The sequence below is a fragment of the Mus musculus genome, chromosome 7 (genome assembly GCF_000001635.26).
Source record: "Mus musculus strain C57BL/6J chromosome 7, GRCm38.p6 C57BL/6J".
NCBI lineage: Eukaryota > Metazoa > Chordata > Mammalia > Rodentia > Muridae > Mus > Mus musculus.
Genome location: NC_000073.6, coordinates 97,948,744 through 97,976,225, shown reverse-complemented (window position 1 = coordinate 97,976,225; position 27,482 = coordinate 97,948,744). Strand labels below are relative to the sequence as shown.

Here is a 27,482-nt window from a genome sequence, read left to right as displayed (position 1 = left end):
ATTATTTTACTAAAACCAGGCAGTATGGTCCCTTCCCTGGCTTTCTTGGCTCTTGTAAATGAATAGCTGTTCAAAAGGGTATGTCTATGGTAAGATTATCATTAGAGGATTTGAATCAGATTTGCCATCTTGCTCTCTCCTAAGACATTCAGATAGATGAGTAATGCTAGTACTACTCATATTTTCCTAATATCTAATGAAGTTGAAAAGATGTGCACTTATGAACTTGTTACCTGTATATCTTCTAGTATAAAATATCTATACATGGCTTTTTGCTAATTTGCTAAGTGGTTCACTTATTTTTAATAATACTTTACACTACTGTAATGTTTTTTTTTCATTTTAATCTTTGAATTTATTTTCTAGAATTTCTTACATGAGTACTATATTTACATAATTTCCACTACTTTCTGTCCCTGCTCCAACTCCTGTTGTATGCCCTCATTCATGACCTCTACTTCTATAAACATTATTGACATATATAAAAATAAACAAACTAAGTCTATTTGGTGTTGGTCATATATGCATGTGTTTAGGGACCACCTAGGGTTGGGTGACCTATCAAAAAGCTTGTCCCTGGAGAAAACAGATTCTCCCACTCTCAGTGACCATTGATTACCTATAGATAGGTGGGGCCCAAACGCTTCAGAAAGTAAACAAATGAAGTTATAATTACTGAAATATAAAATAGGACTAAGAAGACAAATAGCAAAAAGGCAATAAATTGATGGTTATCAACACACACTTTTTAATAATAACTTTAAATATTAATGGCCTTAATTCTCCAATCAAAAGATCAAAAGTTAGATGAACAGATGGAAAAACAAAATCCATATTTTTGTTATCTATAAGGAACTCTTTTTGTCTTCAAGAACAGGTATCATCTTAGAGGTTACCTTCCAAGGGAAAGTCACATTCTCTCAAATGTGACAACCTGATTTTGATCTCTGGGGTCCACATGATGGAAAGGAAGAACCAACTCCATCCTATGGCCTCGGTTACTACACACCATGGCACACATGTATACATGCTTAAGCAAACAAACAAATACAAAGAAACAAATCAACAACAACAACAAAAATCAATAAGCCACCTAGCCTCTGACACCCTGACTTTCCACTACACATTTATGGGTCTCTGTGACTTGTTTATTGCTCATTAATATACCTTCAAATAGGTTGATGCTTTTGTCTGGAATGACTTCATCTCTGGTTAGTAGAATATTTTCCTTTAAGGTTAACCCACACATAACTTTGAGCATATAGATGATTTCTTTCACAGAATAGGAAGTATCCTTCTCCTTCACTGAGGCTCCCTTGCACTTGATTTAGTCTTCTCTGAAAGGCTTGTTATCACAAATGGCCTTGTTCTGTGCTCACCTGTAACTATGCCACATCTCCTTCACCCCAGGAAGGTACAGATGACTGTATCTCACTCAACTGCGTCTCCTGAACACTCAGAAGGCAGCCTAGAATATAGCAGATATCTAGGGAATGTTAATGAGTAAGTCCTGAGTTTGGGTTAGTGGTTTACACTGGAAAACCACTTGAATTGCATGTGGTTTGTGAGCTTTTGGTAAAGAAGACAGAGGTAAAGGAATATATTTTATAAGGGAGACATGGTTAATATATATGGCATGTGCAAATATGCTATTCAAACATGGAGGAAACTCTTCAAGGCTTATTCTCTTTACACCTTGAGCCAACTGGTCCTATCCCCTGACATTGGACAAATCCCCTCTTCCACTCTACCCTAGTCCTACCTTAAGTATATATCTGTCTCCAGGCCAGAAACATCTAATTCAACAGCCTTCTCAAAGGACATCATGGTATTCTCTGGCGCCAACTATGGAAGAAAGGGGACATTAATCCCTATGCCTTAGAGTCGTTCCTCCCAACATTTCTTTTGTGGTAGGCATAGAGCCTGGGAATGAAAGGGCTTTGAAAAGCAGAGCTTGGTTCCCTGTGCTCTCTTGTCAAAGAGGCCAAACACTGGGCACTGTAAAGAGAAGCTGACCAGGAGTTAGATGACCTCAGTTCAAATACAACATATACAAGTCTTTATTCTTGTTATGCCAAGATTCCTTTTCCTCTCCAGGGTTGCTGATGTTTCTGAGGTTCCCTCCTCTCATCCACAGTACCATACCCACTTACCTTCGTCCAAGCTCAATATTCTCAGACCTACCATGGGTGCACCTCTATGTCCAAAGAGGGTGGGCTTAGGCCCTAAATTCTCCTTCTTCAGAATACAGGGAGAATAAATCCCCAGTGGCATCAAATAAAGGCATAAAAGAATGATCAGGAAGGACAGTCCAGCAGCTATTTGTAGAGCTGAAAAAGTTGGAAGCAGAGACAAGTGGGTAAAAAGGAAGAGGGATGGAGAGCCATTTCAAAAAGCTAACTTCCCAAGGCAGCAGCCAGGCCATGATTTGCTTTTCTATTTCTATTACATCCTCTTTCAGGGGGTTAGATATACATACACAGGATTGTTCAGATATAAGACTTTTTTCAGGGCTGGGTATTGAATCCAGACCACATATTTGCCAGGCAAGTGCTCTACCACTGACCTACATTTCAGACAAAGAAATTATTATTAAGGCAATATTGCTGGAACTTGAAAGTAAAAATGGAAAAACAGTACAGAAGGTGGGTGGGAGGAAGGGAAAGGAGGCTGCACGAGGGAGGGGAGGGAAGAGAAGGAAGGAAATATTAGAAACAGCATCTCAGAAGAGGAGCTTGGCTGGCTCTGAAAGAGCCCTGATGGCTGCAAAGATCATCTCAAGAGACTTTCTAACTTAGGGCGGAGCAGTGTAGTGGGAAAGGTACCAAGTGGCAGGAATGTGGGTATAAGCTCTATCACCTCTTATGGTAACTGAGGATACATGATGTAACTTCTCTGGGTCTTCACCTTTTTTCTGTAAATTAGGTCTGTCTGGCAGCTAACACTGCTCACAGAGGTGGTGCAACAGTGCTGGCTTATCATAGTTGATAAATACTAGTCTTGTTTCTTCCTTCTTTCTCTTCTTCCCACACCTCCACCCATACCAGCTCCCATACCACAAGCTATCTTTAATTTCTATTATCAACTGCTTCCCAACACCTTCTGTTTTAGACCTCTGAAGATTCCCGCCCACTTGTACGTTGTTTAAATTACTACCTATGCGTCAGTGACTTTCAAATTGAGATCACCATCTCTAACCTCTTAACCTTTGGAATACATTACACCTCTCCTGTATTTCTTGCTCGTAATCTGCCATCCTGTATCTTCTTACTTTAACTAAAATAGAGAAAATAGTTTATTGATGTTCACTTTAAGTTCCTGCCCTAGAAATATTTTCTAAAATGTACTACAATCACCACACACACACACACACACACACACACACACACACACACACCAGCACCAATATTAAGCCAACCCTTCACGTGCCTGCAACCTCCCACAAGCTAGGAAGCAAGTGTCCTTTACTTAACCAATAGTAAAAAGAGGGATGGAGAAAGAAGACCCCCACTGTTTTGCATTTGCAAAGCAGTTCAGCATTCAGAGCTCATTGTCCTGTTTCCACTATCATTGCAAAAGAATAGAGAAGAATCCAGCTGCAGTGGCAGCCATTCTTGACTCTTTAAGTTGCTGGGTAGAACAGGGACTCACAGAGGACTTCTCTGGGTTGCCTGATAGAACCAGCGCTCTCAGGACATAGTATTAATTGAAACCAGTGACGTTTGTGACAGGCTACGTCTTATAAGTAGCATTCAGGTCAAAGCAGAATTAAGATGCCCTCTGCTGTCCCCATTGCCCCAGATAAATGGTGTGCATTAACATAGAGGGAAAAAGATGTTTTTCTAAAAGAATCCTTCTCAGAAGAAGGCTAACTTAGTTATAGAAATACTATGATAGGCTACAGAGGTTGGTAAGTGATACCATAGGAAAAAAATGCCTTCATAATATGCTAAAGAAATTTCAAAAAGGTACATGGGTAGCTAGCTATCATTTCTGTTTCTTTGAGTGGTATGTGCAATGTTCCACCTCACATCATGTACCTTCTGATTCCAAGCGGGCCACACAGATGGATAGAGGCCAGGAAATTATAATCATCACAGTTATAAGGCTCAGGTGCACGAAGGGAGCAAAGATCTGGGGAAAAGCCAAAAGTCAGACTAGCCACATATGGACATTGGGCTGAGAACTATAGAGCGATGCTTACCTGCAGTGACAGTCCAGCTATCAGCCACTTGTCCTTCCAGAAATGGCTTAAAACAGCAAGTAAGAAGGAGCACAGGACAATGACTAGGCAAATGAAGACCTGGGGAAAGAGATGGGTGTTTGTTTTGTTTTGTTTTTACTTCCAGACACCAGATTTGAATCAGAACTGTCCTTGTGAATTGCATATGATTAGTTATACTGCCTTAGGCCCTGTCTTTTCTATCTAGTTACCTTGTGAGTCCTCAGTGTTAGGTGGCTCCAATAACTCACTTTCATCGTTCTTAAGTCTTTGCTGTATAGCGTGACTAGAAGGAATTACATAATTGTGTGGCTGGATGCTTCTACCAATCTAGTATCTCCATCCTTAAGCCAGGCCAGTTTCAATGATTTTCATCCTTAGCCACCCACTCAATTTCAATAACAGTTATTACAAACCTTTTCCTCCTCTTTGACTTAAAAAATAAAGAAGTGCAAGCAAAGCTCTCAAATACATAAACTTAAAGTAACCAGCCTATTAGCAAACTAAATGCATTTAGCAGTTGAACTGGCGAATTTACCTCTTATTCAACACCAAGCTTTACAGATGAATTAAAGGATGGAAGCAATCATAGGGTACAAATAAAATATTTTCTCTTGGGGAAATCTGATCATGTAAAACACAGCTACTCGGGAGAGCTTTCTTTACTCGTCCACATTTGTCAAGCATTCTGATTTTGAGCTTAGAACATGAGGTGCGTTTTGAGCCAAATATATAGAAATGCTGCCTTACAGAAGAAGCCGTTTTGTGTACATAGCATCCTTATCTATCACTCTATTAATTATACAGCTCCAGCAAGTCCTTTTCCATCATTTAAAAAAAAACTGTAATTCCAGGCTTATTTAAAATAAAAGCAACCAAGATATATTAGGTCTATCTTGTTAGAAAATTTCAGAGGCATCCCATTATTACTAGCTAACTGATACCTTAGGGTTTTTATAAGGAAGTCAAGTTATTAGCATGTTTACAAGGACTTTGACTCATCACTGCGATCTAAAAGCACTCTCTGGGCTTTCCTGGGTAATCTAGAGAGTCTAGACCTGCTGCTAATCCTATGCCTTCTGAGTTATTCTGGAAAAGGATAAAAGTAGACTTGCAAGCCCTAAAGAATCCCCCTTGCCAATAAAATCAGACTCAATAGGTCTTGTTCTTGCTAGTTTGAAGGCCTAACCAAAGTAATTACCTTCCAAGGGAAAGTCACATTCTCTCAAAACCCCCTCCACCACTTCTCACTACCACAGATTCATAACTGCAGTTAGATCCAGAAACACTTCAGGGCAAGAAGGTTTGAAAAACAATGGCAAAATTTTATCAACTTGATGGACAAAAATCCCATTGAAGATGTATAGGAACTAATTCTAAGGATGATGCCAGACAAGAAGAAAACATAATTTTATAAACCAGTCTAACTTTACTAATAGGAACATATATCAGAGATTTTCACTTTGGGATACCAGAATTTAAGATTTAAGCAGCACTTTGTTCTCTGAAACTGATTCAATAATCATTACATGTATCCAAACAAGGTAAGGTAAAAAAAAAAAGTTTGCTAAAACTTATGACTTAATTGGATACTAGCATTCCCACTTTAGAAACTAACAAAACAATTTCTTGCTGGTTGTGAATGAAGAGGGGAAGGCGATTCGTGGCTAGAATTTAGCTTAGAGCACATGCCTCATCTGCTCCTGGCTGAAGATAATAGCTGTACTTAATAAAAGTGGGACACCAGCAATGTCTCGGTTGAAGATTTGTTGAAAGGGGGCTGATGGAATAAGTTTCTTGTGTCCAATGTCTAAAATGGATAGTATTAGCACTAAGGCCTTTTCTTTTCTTTTTGATATATATTCTTCTCATGCAACAGTTATGGCTTCAATTTCCATATATTTTAATAATCTTTAAGTTAGACTTCCAATTTGAATTTCTCATTTAAGTAAGAAGAGATTTAAGGATGCCACTCAAAAGACTTGATGTGTTCCCAGATTTGGAGAAACATAAGCACGCGGTCACAACCGTGCTTGAGGAGGTCTATTAAAAAAAAAAAAAAAAAGGAAGAACATGCCACTTGAGCTGATGCCACTTGAGCTGATCTATCAATGGCAGGACAAAGTTAGAAACTCCATGTTGCAAGTGTGCTATTGGTACACAGAGGGTGGAATGAGGTTGCCTGGTCTCTGAGGACCAGGTACAAACTGATTGAGAGAAGCCATGGTGGTATCGTTTTAAAAGGATTCAGTTAAGGAAAGGTCACTCAGATCTTAAAGAAGTTTCAGAGGAAGCAGGCACTAACCCAAGGAAAATGTCATTGTGAAAAGAGCCACTGCCCTCTCCCTCATGACAGGCAGAGGCTGAGTCAAGTCCAAATAGAGGACATAGAATGTTTTAGAAGTAGAAGTTTAGAAAGTTGGGGATGGGGTTACTACTGTGAACCACAATTTTACTGACTTAAATGAGAATGCTATTGTGATGGAAAGAAACGGCAAAAGTAAGAAATGTGCCTACGATTTCACTGGGGCAGAAAGAGCAAAGCTGGGGAATATGACATGAACCAGTGGGAGAAAGAAAGAAAAAGGTGGTATCGACTCAGCAAGCTTGGCAAGTCAGTTCCTATTTCAGGAGTTTAGGTATTTCAGTTAAACAGCACAAAAAGAGGGCCAGATGCACACGGAGCATGGAGCGCTGGGCAGCCCCCGCCATCCTGTCTGTGGACTCCCGTGAGGACCACGCTGTCTTACCTTATGAGAAGTGTGCAAGTTTAGTTCAATCCTTTCCCAGAGCAACAGAAACCCAAGCAACTGCAAAGCAAAGGAGGCGAGGTGATTATTTCCAGCTTACTAAAGTCAAACCCAGAACAGCCCAGTGGCTCAGGAGCCTCTCAGGATGGGCACCACCTTTGCTTCGTGGGGCTACCCTTTATTCTCTCTTGCCATGGTACTTCTCGTCCCTTTTAGGCTCATCTTCCCCATGCCACTGACCCTTGAAGCCAGTTCAAATGTCACTTCCTGTCCGTAGCTTCTATTAGCATCCTAGGAAGAATTCATTATTCTTTCCTCTGGGATCTCACAGCCATTATCACTGATGCTTCCTGAATTTCTGCACACCATTTTCTCTGTGATGGACTTCATGCCTGATAGTGCTTAGATTCACTAACAAGAGAGTTTCCGAGCCAACTCTCCCAAGGGTCATTTAAAAGCTCTTTCCAGGACTGGTATTGATGATGTTGATTGTCATTACAGTTGGAATATGCTCAATACACTTTAAATCGTAGTCTAAATCTAGCCAGTCTCCAAGTCAGTATGAACACAGAAACTGCAAACCTGAGTCCTCATATGTTAGCATACGCGTGTACAAAGCACTTACCTTTTACTACAATAATTTGGTGTACACGATTTTATTTATTTTTACTCGGCCCTATAAAAATACCATTTTATTAAACATCATTCTCATTTAAAGAGCAACCAAAGCTTAGGAGAGTTTGGTCAAGTTATAGTAACCTTGACCAAAATTACTACTCAATAACCGTTGTTCTTCACTGCTGGGGATCAAACCCGGGCCTTGCACAGTGCACAGCACTCTCTCCACTGAGCTTCACACTGAGCTCTCAAAGCAAGCGCCCTAATGAAGGGGGGGGGGGGTGAAGCCAGGCCTCTCTCCTTCCTCACCATTGTCCAAGAGATGTAGGCTAAGGAGTCTGTTGAAATCGACACTAATATTCTCATGCTGGAAGCTAATAATCCTATTTCCCCACTGATTGTATATAAGCGAGGTTCAAGTCAGTGGCCCAGAATTTAGCTTAGAGCATACATTACATCTGCATCTTTCTCACTGAAAAGAAAGATTCTACCTTCACATCACAACTTCTAGAAAGATATTCTGAAAATAGAAACCCATGTTTGCCCAGTACCTTACTCTTACTTTCAAAGCCTTTCAAAATCTATCACACATTGTGTCTCCCCATTATTCTACACTATTCTTTTCCTAACAAAATATCAAATTTATTTAAACTCTTATTACTCTCTCAAATATATTTTCTCAGCTCACAATGTTCCTTCCCATTTCAATTCCCATATGTCCAAAACCATTATCTGTTCAAGAGTCCACTCCAATGCTGCTACGTTTTGGGGTGTGTGTGTGTGTGTGTGTGTGTGTGTGTGTGTGTGTGTGTATTTGGTGTGGATGTTTGCACATGTGGTCATGTATATGCATACATTTACACAAGTATATGGACCACTTTTATCTTTGGATGAACGGTCTTTCACAGAACCTGAAGTTCATTGCTACCTAGTCAATGAGCTTCAAGAACTTCCCTGCCTCTGCCCTGCCCCAACTGCAGCCCTGGCTCTGACTCTGGAGACCCTTTACTGACTATGCTATCTCCCAGCCCTCCAGTGCTACCTCTTTTATCAAGTTTTATTTGATGTTCTTTGCTAGAAACTCTCTCTTCCCTCTTAGAAGCCTTGACAAGTTTCATGTGGCTATTTCTAATGATAATTACAAAATTCCATCAGAAACAGTTACATTTTTCTGTGACTTGGTTGTCTAAGAGATTCTAAACAATGAATGAAGAAACAGCCGTAACTTTATCTCATTCTGATCTGTGAAGATTAATTTTCCTTGTCAATGTGATTGGATTTAGAACCACCCTGGAACTACTTCTGCATGTTTGTATGAGATTTTTAACAGAAAGATCTGACGTAGGAAGGGAGACTCACTCTGAATATGGACAGCAGCATTCCCTGGGCGGAGGCCTTAGGCTGAGTAAACAGGACAAAGCGAGCGGCGGGAGAATATGGATCTCCCTTGGCTTCCTGGCCAAGAGACTCCATTTGCCTGCCACTTGCCACCTTTCCTTCTCCACTACAGAAGACTACACCTTTCAAAGTGTAGGTCAAATACCGCCCTCCCCCACCGAGTTTCAACCATCAGTGAGAAACAGAGTGAACACATTATTTCTATCAAGGGCTCCCCATGAAGATAGAAACCACATTTTACTTATATTGATTTCTACATACTTAGTACTTATTACAGTATTTTCACAATGATTAATACATTTTAGAAGAAAAATACTGCAATTTGTAACATATTTAAGGGATTGACTCGTGTGTCAGAGAGAAATCAGTGGAAACATGAAATTATGAAATTAAAGTAAGTACAGTTTTTCCTAGAGTTATCTTTCTGTTTGGTTCTCCCTTTTCATGGACCTATATCTTACATGGTGTGCATTCTTCATGCAACATGACTTTACCATGTCATGCAACAGAGGCAGGGTCATACACAAATAGTTTGCATCTGAACTGCATGACTAGTGTTTGTGTAGAACTGGTTTGTTGTATAAGTCCCAGACTAGGAGTGTAAAGCTCTTGGCATTTAAATGATAATACTGAGTAAATTAATGGATAGAGTATTAAATGAAGGAATAAAATAGGGGTGCTCTGTCACCTGCTCAAGGGTCAGCTTTATTAGACTCATACTCTAAATAGCATACATCTCCTTCAGCCACTCCTTGTGCATGAAATTGAAGGAGATGGTGTAAATTCCAACTCTACTAATATCAAGGACTACAGATAGATACACTAGCACAGGAAGGAGTAGCCCATGAGGCTGTTTAAGGAGGAAAAAAATGAGAAGCATCACTCACCAAAAGCAAGGTAGTGTAGGCAACCATGATCCCAGCTGCACTCAGCACCAAAATGGACCAAAAGAACCAGCATCCTGTCCCCAGATAAACAACCCTGGAAAAAATATTTCAATGATTAAAATATAGGAGGAATCAGTAATAGCATCTACATTAAGGGTAAAGACAAGAATGGGTTAGATGAAGCATTAACCAATGGTGGAGGGAAGAAGAGAAGCACTTGTGCACAGATCTATGAGCACTTTGGGGATTTCTTTTTAATTTTAATTTTGAACTACAAGCAACCAGATATATTAATGAAGCCTCTATAAGTAGAGAGATCTTTTAAAAGTTATTTATAATATATATTCAAATTTATATCATCTTTCATAATCAATTATGATGTAGAAATTCTGCAATAACAAAAGAAAACGAATCACCCTCTGTCTTGGTTAGAGTTTCCATTGCTGTGAACAGACACCATGATCAAGGCAACTCTGCTAAAGGCATCATTTAATTGGGGCTGGCTTACAGGTTCAGAGGGTCAGTCCATTATCATCACGGCAGGAAGCATGGCAGAATTCAAGCAGGCATGGTGTTGAAGAAGCTAAGAGTTCCACCTCTTGTTCCAAAGGCAGACAGGGGAAGACTGTCTCACAGGCAGCTAGGAGAAAGGTCTCAAAGCCCACCCACACAGTGACAGACATCCTCCAAGAAGGCCACACCTCCTAATAATGCCATTCTCTGGACCAAGAATATTTAAACCCCACACCCCCTAAATTAATGACATCAATACGACTAGTTGTCTTTACCTTTCAAGCTCCTCATCCAGGTCCGTGTACACCTTCTTCCACAACTGCTCTCATCTGTATGAGAGAGTTGTGTCCTACACATGTTGTTCCTAATGTACCATCTATGGGAACTATCCTAGTGAGAAAGACAATGTTGAATTTGTCTAGGTTTTCTATGTCAAAGAATCTATATTTTTTATTTCAAGAAGACAGAAATGACCTTTTTTCACTCAAAAACTAGAGAAATACTTCAATATATATATTTTAAATAAAAGGGCGGTGGCTTTCATAGCGAGGAGCTTCTTGGGTAGAGACGCTGCAAGGGAGGGCACTCTGTGAAAGAGCTCACATAAGGAGGGCTGCGGGATGTAGCTCAGTGGTAACTATGTGTCTCGTGTCTGAGAGGCCAGGGTTCAATTCAGAGGTTGGATGAAAGAAAGGGACCCAATGAAGCTCTCAAAACAAATGAAATTGTGCCCAACAAAATGCAATTAATAGAACTATCAAAAAAAGATAAAGAAAATATATCTAAGATCCAAGTCTGGGAGATGACTCAGAGAGTAAAGGTACCACCAAGCCACCAAGCCTGATGACATGAGTTTGATCTTCAGAACCCATGTGGTGGAAGGAGAGAACTGACTCCTGCAAGCTATACTCTTGCTTCCACACATGTGCCATGCCCCCCCCCCACACACACAAATAAATACTTTTTAAAAGTTTTAAAAAATGATTTTCAGAGACATAAACACTTGGATTCACAGAACAAAAATAGTACTGCTTTTAAAAAACACAAAGAGACCTTAAAAAGAAGATTCAATTAAAAAGATCAAAGATGATCTTACTAGAGGTTTACATGAGGCTAAAGTATTACTACTCAAATGGTAACTGAGTGTTGATATTGACTTTGCTTCCAAATGACAAGAAAAACTTAAGAATTGGCATTTAATTCACATTTAATCTTTCTTCACGATCATCTTGCTAATCATTTGATTTATTTTTATTCTTCTCAACTCCAAAAGCTGCTTTAAGGTATTTGATCACTGGGGACCCACTTGACTGAACCCATCTCAGCAAGCGCAGGGATGGCCAGCTGCTCTCTCACTCAGCAGGCTCAGGGCTGCTCTCATCTCTGCTGTGGATGGACCAGAGGGAAGGAAGAACTGGGATCTTTCTCTCTCCCTCTTCTACTCCTTCTGTCTCTGTCATCTGTGGTCACTCTTCATGGAGGGATGATGGGTCAAAAGGAGTGCCATTTAGAATGAAGAGGATTTTGCTTATGTGACTGCTAATACATAATGGAACCTGAAAAGGGAAGTCTCTTTTTGGCCACCACTTCTTTAAACTGGGTCTATGTAATACTGAGGGCTGCACAGAGGGCTCATTCTACATGGACTGGCCCAATTTAAGCCGCTTCTTAATGTTTCCTAAGCATTTTTTTCTTCACTGGAGAGTTGCAGTCTAAGGAAAATATGCATCTTCTTTGTAATATTGTTTATATTTATCTATTTTGTGGACACAGGAGGTACATGTCACAATATACATGTGGCAGTCAGAAGACTTCTTGTGGGACTAATTTCTCTCCTTACACGATGTGGGCTTCAGGGATCAAATTTATGTTGTCAGTCTTTACCTGTTGAGTCATCTTTCCTGCCTCAATAAAGGGTCTCTAACATGGATACCAAACTGCAAACTAAAGAAACAACATAAGCTTAAAGCAGAATGAAAACAAATAAACCCATGCACATGATCATAAAATCATGGAAACCAAATAAAGAGAAAACTCTTAAAAGAAGGCAAGCTTTTCAAGGACAGCTTAGGTTCAAAAGACCAAAGATGGATAGCATACCACTCAACATAAACAAAGCAACAAGATGGGAAAGTGAGGGAATCACTATGTGAAGAGAAGAACTGCAGATTAGAAGTCTAAGTCTGTGTAAGACTCCCTTCAAGGATAAAGATGAAATAGATCCATCATCACAAAAATAGGAACTTCCAGAAATAGTCCCCAGCAGGTTCTTGTTAAAGGAAATTCAGAGGCTTTATGAATGTCGCCACCAGACAACTTCTGTTGTGCTTAGCTACAGGCCTTAGATAGCATTCAAGGGGTTGGGGGAGTACAAGCTTGTGATTATTAGACATTGTACAACCTTAGTCCTCTGGAGATCTCAATGCCAGATATCTTAAAATCCATATACACAGAGAACAATTGAAATGCATGTGTTGAAGAATAATTCAGAACAGATCCATAATAAACTTGCTTAGAAACTAATAAAATGTATTGAACATGCTCAAAGCATAAACAGCACAAAGGAAGAAACACTTCTAAAGAGAATATATTTTTTAAAACTGCTTTGAAACACAAATGACTCAAATTAAAACAAAACAACTCCATCAAGAAGACTTTTTGAGTAATCAAACTGGAATCTTTAATGTTGCCACTGGCAGCTTACTACAGGAACCATCTTTTTACCTCTACTGTAAGCAGAACATAATCTTTTGAGAAAGCACATTGGCAAAGAAACAGAACTGATTTTAAGTGTTCATTCTCTCTATGCCAGTTGTACTAATCTATTCTGAGGAACATTAGTCAAAAAATGGAAATTGCACTTTATCATTAGCTTATCAAGGCATGGATGTTGTTCATAATGCCTAGGCAAAAATAAGTAAACAACCCCACCCCAGCTTATTAGCCATGATAGCAGAGACTTGTAATCCCAGCTCTTAGACAGTGGGAATGGAGTCAGTGAGAATGCCAGTTTGAGGCCAGCCCCTGTCCCACCACCCAACCATACAGAAAGCAAAGTTAATGCCATATTAACTTTCATGTCATATTCTGGAATCACATAAAAATAACATTCAATATGAGCTTTAATAATCTATTGAGTGCTTATGTTTATTTTATGTAAAAATACAAAGCAAAGTTATAAGAAATAGTATAAGCATAATGGTATAAAATAAACACAGGAAAAAGGTAGGTTGTGATTGTCACTTGAAAATGTGATTATTTTCTAATTTTCTGCATTTAAAAAGTATTACAGTCATTCATTGTGCCAGTGTACGTTCATGTGTGGAGGTCAAAGGACAGTTTGCAGGAATCAGTTCTCTCCTCCCACCATATGGGTCGTAGGGATTGAACTCAGACCAGTGGGCTCTGTGAGAGATATCTTTATCTACTGAGCATCTCTCCAGCCCTAATTTCCTGCATTTTTTACATTTAAAATAACCAACTAGATTTAGCTTTATAAAGAGAAAAATAAATTGCATTTCATTAAGAAAGAAAGAAAGAAAGAAAGAAAGAAAGAAAGAAAGAAAGAAAGAAAGAAAGAAAGAAAGAAAGAAGGCCTCATATACAAACATGCCTTCTCCCACAAACACCAAATAATGGGTTAGGTTTACAAAAATGATAGGATGCATGGGGCCAGAAAAGCTGGGATGTCTGAGATTGGTCCAGGAATAGCTTAGCCATGAAAGGGAGCTGAGAAGGGATATGTGTCCCTGTGTTCAGAGTTCCAAGGGACCCCTAGAGACAAAATAAGGAAGCAAAGGTTGTAGGAAAAGCAGAGAAAGCAGGGCTGAGGGACATAGTCGTGACAAGCAAGAAGTATGGACATCAGTAATCAAAGACTTCAGAGTGAAGATACAGAGGATCCTGTCTGAGGGCTGGGGATGCTGGTATCCCAGAGAAAGCTGAGAACACCATTTGGCATTCCGTGCGTTGAGTGAGCATGGGTGGAAGGAAGATGCAAGTTTGGGTGTAAGCATCTGACTACTGCCCTCTTACCCACTTCTTACCCACTGTGCCAACTCCACTTCTGTCCACCCTTGCTACTAAACCACCGGATCTTTTCTACCTGGGAAAGCCCAAGTGGCCCTCCAGTGAAGGAGTCCATATACCAATAAAAATACAGAAAACAGCACTCACCAGTCAAAGCCGTTGTATTCATTGGAGGTTTCTACCCAGACGAACAGAAAAAGCACAGACAAGATGAATGCTATTACCAGGCACATATAAAAAAATTGCTCTTTCTGGAAAGAGAGAAAAGTGTAACTTAGCTCCATTTGTTCCTGTGACTTCAATAATTCTTGTAAACATTTGCCAAAGGCCAGTACCGTTCTGGTGTTGGACATTACCTTCCTTAGGCTAGAATAGCCTGAGGTCTTATAAAGAGTAGGAATCAAAAAAAGGTAACAAGCACACACAGAAAAGGTGCCCTGATGAGCTGAACAGGCCTGCAGGCACTGAGGCAGCACACCACTACCCAGAGTGCAGACACAGCTGACTCCATCTTATACACGCTCCTTTGAAGAACTTCAGTGGACCTTTAAAATGCACATGATCAGATAAGGTCTCTGCCCCACTAAAACCCTCCCAGGGCTCCCTATGCTATTACACTGTCACCATCCAGCCTTCCACAGTCTACATGGTTCTATAGCATTAGCCCTTGCCCATCCCCTACCTCATCTCTTCTCCACTGACTCCCTTCCCACGACCAGCCACAGGAGCTGCTTTCTGTCTCTATAACACAACAAACTCCATTCTTACTCAGGAGGAGCAAGGTACTTGGCAGTTCTGCATGAAGTGTATTTGTCCCAACACAAGACTGGCTCTGTCTCTTCATCTGGAGTTGGATCAAAGGACTCGTTTTCCACGAGGTCCCTAACCATTCCCCTTCCCATTTTCTAATACATTTTTCTATTTTATCTTCAAAGACCTTATTACTATTTGAAAGCATTTCTCATCTGTTATTTATTGCATAACTTATCCCACTAGAAATTTTGCTTCTAGAAGGCCAGAAAGGGCTTCATCTGTCTTGGCTACTGTGGTGTATCTGATATATTTAATAATTTTCTGCTAAATAAATCTGTCTCTCTTCTTTAATCTCATAACTATTCTGGCTTGAAATTTTTCAAGTGTTCCTCTCTGTATATAGGTTAAAGCTTGAATTTTTTAGCCTAATGTAAAGATGTTAGAATTTCATATGAATTTTGTTTTCTGATTCTAATGATTATTCCTTTAAATGTCCCTAAATTCAGCACTGGAAATCTAACTCTCCTTAAACACACCATTGTGCTTTTCGATCTTTAGAATTTTGGTTAGTTCTCCCTGCCCTCCACCCCAAACTCAGAATAATTGTCTATGTATTGCTTTCTATATATGGCTTTCCAGAGCCAGTAACCCTAAGAACACTATGGTAATAATAACCATCAAGTAGTAACAGTATATCATACCCAATTCAAATAATATCTCTGCTATTCTCATAGCAGCTCCTGTGGTAGGCTTTGCTGTTAATACCTCTCTGATTTGGTTTCTGAAGCACAGAGATGTTAAATGACTTGCCTAATCTCTTATAACAATGGGTCACTAATTTAGGGATGATCAGTAGCAAAGACATAAATTGAGTCTGGTGGTCTTTCCCTTTATGCTATACTCCATCTAAATAGAAATGGGACTTGAAAATCATCTAGGGAGTTTACTTAACTCAACCCAACTAGCTACAGGGAGAGTGGGGTATATCACATAACCAGTTCAAGTTACAGTTATAATTAGAACCCATACATACTCCAAAGTTCTGATCCAGTATTTTTACCATTATACTAGACTACCACAAATGCTACCATTTTCAATACTGCTTCCTTTTATTTCTTACTCTGTATCCTTTGTAGATCTCAAGTGATTGTATTCTTCATTCCTGAGCAGTAAACAACTGGTCAGATGTACCCATCTTTCTCCATAGCCGCCTTCACTACTGTAATCCACACCACCCACACCTCTTCCTTGGCACACTAACACTGTCTCCCTTTGAAAGCAGGGGCCTTCCTACATTGGCCCCTTCTGATACAACCTCCATACATCAAATAACCATTCCAAATCATAGCTCAGGCCACATCCTTGGGTTAAAATATGGTAATTCTCTGGTGATAGAGATCAAACCCAGGGTTCCATGCATGCTACACACATGCTCTATCACTGAGTTACATCCCCAGCTCTCTTTAGGTATTCTTTATTTCCTAAAATTTCTTAAAATTACACACCATCTGACCCATTCACCTCTCCAACTTCACTTGCCAGAACTTCTATATTCATTTCTGCTCCACCTAAACCTAACAACCTACATTCTCCCTACATGCTTTGACACATCTAAGATAATTTCTCATACCATATCTAGCCAATTTTTAATCACCTTTCACCTTCTAAATAGTTACCCATGGCCTCTCCCTTAAATATATGCCTATGTGTTTGTACATATACTTGCTGCTATGCTAGAATGTGAATGTATTTAACTTTTCACCCAGCAAAACATGAGTTATTTGAAAGTAGACCACGCCTGAAGCACATTTGTGACTAGGATACAAGCCAAGTATCTGGGCATGAAAAATATAAGAGACAGAAGAACACTCTTGGTTACTCCAGGGAAGCATCCCATTTCCTACATTTTTCCTTCATAACTACTCAAAGCAGACATTAGCAATGAGAAATCCAGGACTGGAGACGTAGCTCAGTAGTAAAGTACTTGCCTAGCATGTGCAAGGCCTTAGATTCACAACCATCAAAATCCCAAAGATAGGCAGCTAGGCAGGTGAAAACACACATATTTATAAAATAAAATACATTAACCAGAAATTAGAGATGTAATTAATGAGAATCTGGCCTTTAGTTGGACTATGCTTACAGTCACGTGGAGGTGCATGATTTTATCTATTGCACCTCAGAGCTCACCAGAGCTCAGAACATACTTAGAGAGACAGAGGCTTCCTCAGGCTATGCCTCATGCTACCGCTCAGTTTCGCAAGAGTCCTTGCTTGGCCAGGAGCAAACCTTGTTTTCTACTGACTAGGTTCCCTATCTGCTCCCTACCCCATCCCCTCAGGAATACACTTCCCCTTGGAAACTAACAGAATAGAAAATTAAAGATTGAGGTGCTGGTGAGATGACTTAGTGGTTAAGGGTGTCTAATGACCGGAGTTCAATCCCTGCAATCCGCATGGTGAAAGGACAAAACCAACTCCTATAGGTTGTCTTCTGATCACCAGATTCATTCTCTCTCTCTCTCTCTCTCTCTCTCTCTCTCTCTCTCTCTCTCTCTCAATGTAAAAAAAGATAAAGACTCAGACAAGGACTACTATTGATAATGAAAGATTTGGGCATTCTTGTAATCTCCTGTGAACATCTAAGTGCATCCAAGTCTTCTTCAAAATTCAATGAATAAATGTAAAACTGAATGAAAGAATGAAAGAATAAATGAATGATACAAATCAAGAAAAAGAAAGAAAATAAAATTGAGGGGGTGGTCGGGTGTTCAGCAATACAGCTTTTACCTAGCATACCAAAAAACCCATAGATATGTCCTTCTATAAAACAAAAGAAGCAAGAAAGGAAAGAGAGCAAAGGAAAAAGGAAGGGAGGAAACGAAGGCATCAAGTACATTCAACTCTGACTCTAGACATTCGCAGTACTTTGATGGGAAAACTGAAGCCTAGTGTACCCAGCCTTGGGACTTCCAATAAGTTCTGCAGTGGTTAGAGACCCACCAACACCCACATCTACATAATTATGGTCTAGCTCCTTTCCATCTCTGTACCCGGGAGCAGCAACAGGATCCAAGTTCAGTTTTTTCCCACTCTCTGTATTGCCATTGGCAACTGTAGCAGCCAGTCAGGAAGGTGATGCAGCATTTGTGGTTGAAGTACTGTTCTATCCACAGACTGAAATTCTCATCTGTATTTTTTGGCTTGCTACTAGACGAATCTTGGGTCTCTTCCATGATTCACCTTTTTGCTGGAAGGACAAATAAAATCATCAGAACCTAGGGTAGCTCCTGTTCATTTACTCAGCCTGTTGAAAGACAGTTCTATCAGCAACAGATAGATAAGAACATGCATTTACAATCAAGGATGGAATGTGGGATTCAGGGCAGAGGAATAAAAGTTTCATCCAAGCTTCCCAACTAACTCACTGAACACTTTTTGTAGCCATTGCACCATACTAGGTATAGTTCTCTCACTTCTGAAGTGAGACCACATTTCTACCGTAGTCAACTAAAAGGTGCTAAAAGCATCAATCACACAGTATCTAACTGCAACATTCTCTTGAAATAACCCAGGATGTTAAATGCATGGGTGACATATGAAAAATGCCATCCTCCTTATGTGTGATTCAAACCCAACCTCCTGTCCCTTTCCCTTCTTACTCTCTGCCTTAGTTAGAGTTACTGTTGTTGTGATAAAACACCATGACCAAAAGCAACATGGAGAGGAAAGGACTTAGTATGCTCACACTTCCATATAACAGTTCATCACCAAAAGCAGTGAGGGCAGGAATGCAAACAGGCCAGGAACCTGGAGACAAGAGGCCATGGAGGAATACTGCTTACTGGCTTGAGCCTCATAGTTTGCTCAGACTTCTTTCTTCTAGAACCCAGGGACAACAGACAACAGCTGGGTCCTCCACCATCAATCACTAAGAAAATGCCCTACAGTCTTGCCTATAGCAGGATCTTTAGAGGTATTTTCTTAGGTGAGGTTCTCTTCTATGACTTTAGCTTGTGTCAGGATGACATAAACCTATCCAGTACACTCTCCATGTGGGATCAGTGATGCATGGTAGAATATTCAAAACAGCAAAAGTTGAAAAAGTAAACTTTTGTTTTGTTTTGTTTTGTTTTTGAGACAGTGTTTCTCTGTGTAACCCTGGCTTTCTCTAGACCAAGCTGTCCTCCAACCCAGAGATTCACTTTCCTCTGTTGGTTATCTGCCCAGCTGAAAAAAAAAATACACATTTATTTTCCCTTTTTGCCAATACCGCCAACAGCTATTATACAATTAGAATTAAGTATAAGCTGTCCTGGTGGTGCAGATGCATCAGTTCAGGCTGAGGAGGAAGGAGGAGGGCAAGGTTGAAGTTGATGTGGACTGAATAGTTAGGCCTGTCTTTAAAGCAAGTCTGAAAAGAGAGAGAAATAGGAAGAGGAGGAGGGAGGGGACACATGGATACACAATGGCATTAGGAACTCAGGTGTCTTCCATTTTGCTGTTCACCTTTGTCATCCAAGTTACAGCTAGCAGAAAATAGGAGAACAAAGAAGAGAAGTCTGCCTTAGTTTAAGGATTTTTACAGAAGCTAAACATGGCATTACACAGACATTTTCTTATTGGTAAGAAAAGTGGGGAGCATAGTAAGTGAACAGATATTAAATTTTCTCAGGGTATCATGATAGATAATGCTGTTCCTTGGATTGGTAACATGGCTCAGCAGGTAAAAGCACCTGCCACCTAAAAACCTGAGTTCTATCCCCAGTATCTACATGGTAGAAGGAGAAGGCCAACTCCCTTGTTTTTCTCTGACTGTCACTTTTGTGCTGTGAAACATGTGCACACACACAATCCAAACAAAATGAAAGAAAAAAAATCAAAGAATGTTGTTTTCATACAAAAGGACTTTCAAAGAACATGTAAATTCAGCCAGTGTGTGTATGTAGATGTGACATAAGTAGTTAAAAACAAACAAGAACACTCATGAGGAAAACAAACAAAAATAAGATGATTATAAAAATAGTTATAAAGTCATAGAAGAGCTAACTCTAGGCAGCAGGCTCTACTACTAAGAATTCCAGCCATGTTCCATTGTAGTTTTTTATAAACATCGTTCTGTGTCTGAACTGAAGAATCTCTAGTCTGGGGGGGTGGGGGGAGGATGGCAATATAGTCTCAGCAATTAAGACTGCTTGGTGCTCTTCCAGAAGATCAAACTTAAGTTCCAAGAATCCACATGGGGAGGCTCACAACGTCCCCATAACTACAACTCCATGAGATCTGGCATCCTCTTCTGGTTTCCTCAAGAAATCTACACATATGCATGCATGCATGCTCACACACACACACACACACACACACACACACACACACACACACACACAGAGGAACAAATAAAATTTAAAAAACAAAACAAAACAGACAAACAAAATCCAACTCTGAACTTCTACTTTGACCAAAATGGAATAGCAAGAATTATGGTGACCTTTCCATTTTAATTGACTAAAACCTGGGGAAAACATAAAATAATACTTTCCAGATAATGGACAATAATCAGTGATTGTCAAGAATCCCCAAGAGAGCTGGAGATATTGCTCAATGGTTAAGAGCACTGACTGCTCTCCCAGAGGTTCTGAGTTCAATTCCCAGCAACCACATGGTGGCTCACAACCATCTGTAATGGGATCTGATGCCATCTTCTGGTGTGCCTGAAGACAGTTACAATGTACTCAAATAAATAAAATAACTATTTTTCTTAAAAAAAAAAGAAAAGAAAAGAATCCTGTCATCACATAATCAAAACACTAAATGCACAGAAGAAAGAAAGAATATTGAAAGCTGTAAGGGAAAAAAAACAAGTAACATATAAAGGCAGAACTATCAGAATTACACCAAACTTCTCAACAGAGACTCTAAAAGCCAGAAGAGCCTGGACAAAGATCATGCAGACCCTAAGGAAACACAAATGCAAGCCCAGGCTTCTATACCCTGCAAATTCTCAATCATCCTAGATGGAGAAACCAAAATATCCCATGAAAAAAAACCAAATTTAAACAATATCTATCTACCAATCCAGCCCTACAGAGGATTCCAAAAAGAAAACTCCAACATATGGAGAGTATCTACACCAAAGAAAAAAAACAATAAATTAATCTTCTCATAACAAAACCAAAAAAAGAATCACATACACATAATGCCACTTACAACAACAAACACAAGAGGGACCAACAATCATCTGTCTCGATATCAATGGATTCAATTCTCCAATAAAAAAGACATAAGCTAACACTCAAGAAAAATCCAACATTTTGCTGCATACAAGAAACATACCTTAATGACAAAGACAGACACTACCTCAGAGAAAAAGGCTGGGAAAAAGTCTTCCAAACAAATGGTCACAGAAACAAGTGGGAGTAGCCATTCTAATATCCAATAAAATGGACTTTTAACCAAAAGTTATCAAGCAAGATGGGAAGGACATTTTATGTTTGTCAAAGGAAAACTTCACCAAGAGAAAGTCTTAATTCTGAACATCTATGCCCAAAATGCAAGGGCACCCATATTTATAAAATAAATTCTACTAAAGCTCAAAACATACATTGAACCCCAAACAGTAATAGTGCAAGCCTTCAACACCCCACTCTCACCAATAGGTCATTAAAACAGAAACTAAACAGAGACATGGTGAAACTAATAGAGGTTATGAACCAAATGGATTTAACAGATATCTACAGAACATTTCACCCTAAAACAAAAGCATAAACCTTCTTCTCAGCACCTCATGGTACCTTCTCCAAAATTGACCGTATAATTGGTCACAAAACAAACCTGAACCAATACAAGAAGATTGAAATAATTTCTATGCATTTGATCAGATCACCATGGCCTAAGGCTGGTCTTCAATAACAACAAAAACAACAGAAAGCCTACATACCGATGATAACTGAAGAACTCTCTAATCAATGATAACTTGATCAGGGAAGCAATAAAGAAAGAAAGTAAAGACTTCCTGGAATTCAATGAAAATGATGACACAACATATCCAAACTTACAGGTCACAATGAAAGCAGTGCTAAGAGGAAAAGTCATAGCACTAAGTGCTCTCATAAAGAAATTGGAGAGACATACAATAGCAACTTAACGGCATACCTGAAAGCCCTAGAACAAAAAGAAGCAAGCACACCCAAGAAGACTAGAAGGCAGGAAATAGTCAAACCCAGGGTCAAAATCAACCAAATATAAACAAAGAAATAAAAAAAATAAATAAAAGGTTGGTTCTTTCAGAGAATCAACAAGATAGATAAACCCTTAGCCAAACTAAAGGGTACAAGAGGCAGTTTTTAAATTAACAAAATCAGAAATGAAAAGGGAGACATAACAACAGAAACTCAGGAAATTTTTTAAAAACTCATCAGATCCTACTACAAAAGCCTATACTCAACAAAACTGGAAAAATCTAGATGAAATGGATGATTTTCAGGACAGATAACACCTACCAAAGTTAAATCAAAAGCAATTAAATTCTCTAAACAGGCCCATATCCCCTAAGAAAATAGAGGATGAATTCCTAGAGAATACAAACAAGTGAGTAAAATAAAAAATTTAATATAGGATATTGTATTAGGGTTTTACTGCTGTGAATAGACACCATGACCAAGGCAACTCTTATAAGGACAAAATTTAATTGAGGCTGGCTTACAGGTTCAAGGTTCAGTTCATTATCATCAAGGCAGGAACATGGCAGCATCCAGGCAGGCATAGGGCAGGAGGAGCTGAGTTTTCTACATCTTCATCTGAAGGCTGCTAGCAGAATACTGGCTGCCAAGAAGCTAGGACAAAGCCCACATCCACAGTGACACACCAACTCCAACAAGGTCACACCTACTCCAACAGGGTCACACCTGCTCCAACAAGGCCACACCTTCTAATAGTGCCACTCCCTGGGCCACGCATTATATAAACCATCACAGATTTGAAAGTGGAAAGATATCGAAATATTAAGAAAATCAAACTGAAAGAATGGAAATGAGAAACCCAATATTTGAATAGAAGCGCTTATATGGGTCTGAGGAGATGGCTTGGTGAGGAAGAGCAGTTGCTCCACAAGCATGACTTGAGGAGCCAAGCTTGAGTCCTCAGCACCATGTAGAAAGTTGAGCATGGCTATGTGTACTTCTAACTACAGCACTGATGGAAACCTACCAGAAAAACAAATAAACCAAAAGTGAGGTCAGGTTCAGTAAGAGATCCATCTTAAAGTAGTAAGTTAGAAAATAGTAGAAGATATCTGGTGTTTTGTTCTGGTCTGTGTGTATGCACATACGCACACCCCTACATTCATATGCATACAATGCATACACACTCCATGGAAAGCCTCTCTAAAATACTAGATCAAGGGGGAGATAGAATATCAGAATTTGAAGACTATGTAGAGCAACTGGTCAAAGATGAATTTATAAGAAAACTACAAACAGAACATTCAATATCTATGAAACACTATGAAAAAACCAAATCTGTGATTCATGGACATAGAAGAAGGAAACTTTCATGCTAATAGCAGAGGAAGAATTTTATCAAAATTGCAGAAAAAATATCCCAAATCTAGGAGAAAAAAATTGTACAAATTCTTGTACCATCTGGGTACAAAAATTTGCAACACTAAACAGACAAGACCAGAGAAGAACCTCTTCACATTATAGTTAACATAATAAATAAAACAAAGATAGTATATTGAAAGCTGCAATAGAGAGACACCAAATCACATATAAAGGTGTACTCATCACAACAATAGCAAACTTATTAACAGTGACTTCCCAAATCAGGAGGGCTTGGAAGGATGTATTTCAAGTTCTAAAGACAACAACTACCAATTCAGACCACTGTACCCAGCCTCAATGTAATATCTGAAGGGAAAAATTTTCCATGATAAAAAATAGGCCACGGCAATCCATGACCATTAAGCTATTTACATAAGATATTTGAATAAATTCTTCAGACCAAAAAGAAAGATAAACACACACACAAGGGTACAAGAAACAACATTAATATAGCTAAGCAGGTGAGGAACAAGAAAACATCAAACACTACAAGATAAATGACATAACAGAAATTAACATACACATTTCAACTGTAATTCGTGAATATTAATGGTCTCAATTGCTCACTCAAAAGAAAGACTAGCAAGTTGTATTTAAAAACGGGATCCATCTATTTGTTCACTTTTTTTTCGTTTTTTATTAGATATTTTCTTCAGTTACATTTCAAATGCTATCCCAAAAGTCCCCTATGCCCTCCCCCCACCCCCGCCCCCGCCCCGCTTCCCAGCCCACCCACTCCTACTTCCTGGCCCTGGCATTCCCCTGTACTGGGGCATATGATCTTTGCAAGACCAAGGGCCTCTCCTCCCATTGATGGCTGACTAGGCCATCCTCTGCTACATATACAACTAGATAAATAGTTCTATGGGGTACTGCTTAGTTTATATTGTTGATCCTCCTATAGGTTTGCAGACCCCTTTAGCTCCTTGGGTACTTTCTCTAGCTCCTTCACTAGGGACCCTGTGTTCCATTCTATAGATGACTGCGAGCATCCACTTCTGTATATGCCAGGCACTGGCATAGCCTCACAAGAGATAACTATAACAGGGTCCTGTCAGCAAAATCTTGCTGGAATATGCAATAGTATGGTTTTATATGGGATGGATCCCTGGGTAGGGCAGTCTCTGGATGGTCCTTTCTTCCCTCTCAGCTCCAAACTTTGTCTCTGTAACTCCTTCCATGGGTAATTTGTTCCCTGTTCTAAGAAGAAACAAAGTATCCACTCGTTGGTCTTCCTTCTTGAGTTTCATGTGTTTTGCAAATTGTACCTTGGGTAGACTAAGTTTCTGGGCTAATATCTGCTTATCAGTGAGTGCATATCATGAGTGTTCTTTTGTGATTGGGGAACCTCACTCAGGATGATATCCTACAGATCCATCCATTTGCCTAAGAATTTCATAAATTCATTGTTTTTAATTGCTGAGTAGTACTCCATTGTGTAAATGTACCACATTTTCTGTATCCATTCCTCTGTTGAGGGACATCTTTCCAGCTTCTAGCTATTATAAATGAGGCTGCTATGAACATAGTGGAGCATGTGTCCTTAATACAAGTAGGGACATATTCTGGGTATATGTCCAGGAGAGGTATTGCTGGATCTTCCAGTAGTACTATGTCCAATTTTCTGAGGAACCACCAGACTCATTTCCAGAGTGGTTGTACAAGCTTGCAATCCCACCAATAATGCAGGAGTGTTCCACTTTCTCCGCATCCTTGCCAGCATCTGCTGTCACCTGAATTTTTGATCTTAGCCATTCTGAATGGTGTGAGGTGGAATCTCAGGGTTGTTTTGATTTTCATTTCCCTGCTGATTAAGGATGTTGAACATGTTTTCAGGTGCTTCTCAGCCATTGGGTATTCCTCAGTTGAGAATTCTTTGTTTAGCTCTGTACCCCATTTTCTAATAGTATTATTTGAATTTCTGGAGTCCAGCTTCTTGAGATCTTTGTATATATTGGATATTAGTCCCCTATCTGATTTAGGATTGGTAAAGATCCTTTCCCAATCTGTTGGTGGCCTTATTGTTGTTGTCTTATTGACAGTATCTTTTGCCTTACAGAAGCTTTGCAATTTTATGAGGTCCCATTTGTCAATTCTTGATCTTATAGCACAAGCCATTGCTATTCTGTTTAGGAATTTTCCCCCTGTGCCCATATCTTCGAGGCTTTTCCCCACTTTATCCTCTATAAATTGCAGTGTCTCTGGTTTTATGTGGAGTTCTTTGATCCACTTAGACTTGAGCTTTGTACAAAGAGATAAGAATGGATCAATTCTCATCCTACTACAGGATAACCGCCAGTTGTGCCAGCATCATTTGTTGAAAATGTCTTTTTTCCCCTGGATGATTTTAGCTCCCTTGTCAAAGATCAAGTGACCATAAGTGTGTGGGTTCATTTCTAGGTCTTCAATTCTATTCCATTGATCTACCTGTCTGTTGCTGTACCAGTACCATGCAGTTTTTATCACAATTTCTCTGTAGTACAGCTTGAGGTCAGGAATGGAGATTCCGACAGAGTTTTTTTTATTGTTGAGAATAGTTTTTGTTATCCTAGGGTTTTTGTTATTCCATATGAATTTGCAAATTGCCCTTTTTAACTCAGTGAAGAATAGAGTTTGAATTTTGATGGGGATTGCATTGAATCTGTAGATTACTTTTGGTAAGATGGCCATTTTTACTATATTAATCCTGCCAAGCCATGAGCATGGGAAATCTTTCCACCTTCTGAGATCTTTGATTTTTTTTTCTCCAGAGACTTGAAGTTTCTATCATACAGATCTTTCACTTCCTTAGTTAGAGTCACACCAAGGTATTTTATATTATTTGTGACTATTGTGAAGGGTGTTGTTTACCTAGTTTCTTTCTCAGCCTATTTTTCCTTTGTGTAGAGAAAGGCCACTGATTTGAGTTAATTTTATATCCAGCTACTTCACTGAAACTGTTTATCAGGTTTAGGAGTTCCCTGGTGGAATTTTTAGGGTCACTTATATATACTATCATATTGACTACAATTAGTGATAGTTTGACTTCTTCCTTTCCAATTTGTATCCCCTTGATCTCCTTTTGTTGTCAAATTGCTCTGGCTAGGACTTCAAGTACTATATTGAATAGGTAGGGAGAAAGTGGGCAGCCTTGTCTAGTCCCTGAGTTTGGTGGGATTGCTTCAAGTTTCACTTCATTTAGTTTGATGTTGGCTACTGGTTTGCTGTATATTGCTTTTATTATATTTAGGTATGGGCCTTGAATTCCTTATCTTTCCAAGACTTTTATCATGAATGGGTGTTGGGTTTTGTCAAATGATTTCTCAGCATCTAATGAAATGATCATGCGGTTTTTGTCTTTGAGTTTGTTTATATAGTGGATTACGTTGATGGATCTCTGTATATTAAACCATACCTGCAATGAGCTAAATACCTAATAAAAAATGGAAAAAAAAAAAAACCATACCTGCATCCCTGGGATGAAGCCTACTTGTTCATGATGAATGATCGTTTTGATGTATTCTTGGATTCAGCTTGCGAGGATTTTATTGAATATTTTTGCATCGATATTCATAAGAGAAATTGGTCTGAAGTTCTCTTTCTGTGTTGGGTCTCTCTGTGGTTTAGGTATCAGAGTAATTTTGGCTTCATAGAATGAATTGGGTAGCGTACTTTCTGTTTCTATTTTGTGGAATAGTTTGAGGAGAATTGGAATTAGGTCTTCTTTGAAGGTC

At 39.3% G+C, this 27,482-nt stretch overlaps 1 protein-coding gene across 5 annotated transcripts in view; it reads right to left on the bottom strand.

Annotated features, from left to right (window-relative positions):
* Positions 1 to 27,482, bottom strand: part of Gdpd4 (glycerophosphodiester phosphodiesterase domain containing 4) — a 129,720-nt gene that overhangs the window by 73,438 nt on the left and 28,800 nt on the right. For 2 of the 5 annotated variants that reach the window (XM_006507611.1, NM_177696.3), the window contains exons 2-10: positions 18,223 to 18,419; positions 14,565 to 14,668; positions 9,876 to 9,969; positions 6,973 to 7,032; positions 4,205 to 4,303; positions 4,041 to 4,134; positions 3,199 to 3,276; positions 2,185 to 2,330; positions 1,763 to 1,845 (exon numbers count right to left, since the gene is read on the bottom strand). In XM_006507611.1, the coding sequence (XP_006507674.1) occupies positions 1,763 to 1,845; positions 2,185 to 2,330; positions 3,199 to 3,276; positions 4,041 to 4,134; positions 4,205 to 4,303; positions 6,973 to 7,032; positions 9,876 to 9,969; positions 14,565 to 14,668; positions 18,223 to 18,405 (941 nt within the window). In that variant the 5' untranslated portion in view covers positions 18,406 to 18,419. Of the gene's footprint in view, positions 1 to 1,762; positions 1,846 to 2,184; positions 2,331 to 3,198; positions 4,135 to 4,204; positions 4,304 to 6,972; positions 7,033 to 9,875; positions 9,970 to 14,564; positions 14,669 to 14,773; positions 15,020 to 15,099; positions 15,187 to 18,222; positions 18,420 to 27,482 lie in introns of those variants that run through there. The other 3 variants (XM_006507612.2, XM_006507613.3, XM_006507614.1) reach the window with 3 other exon arrangements.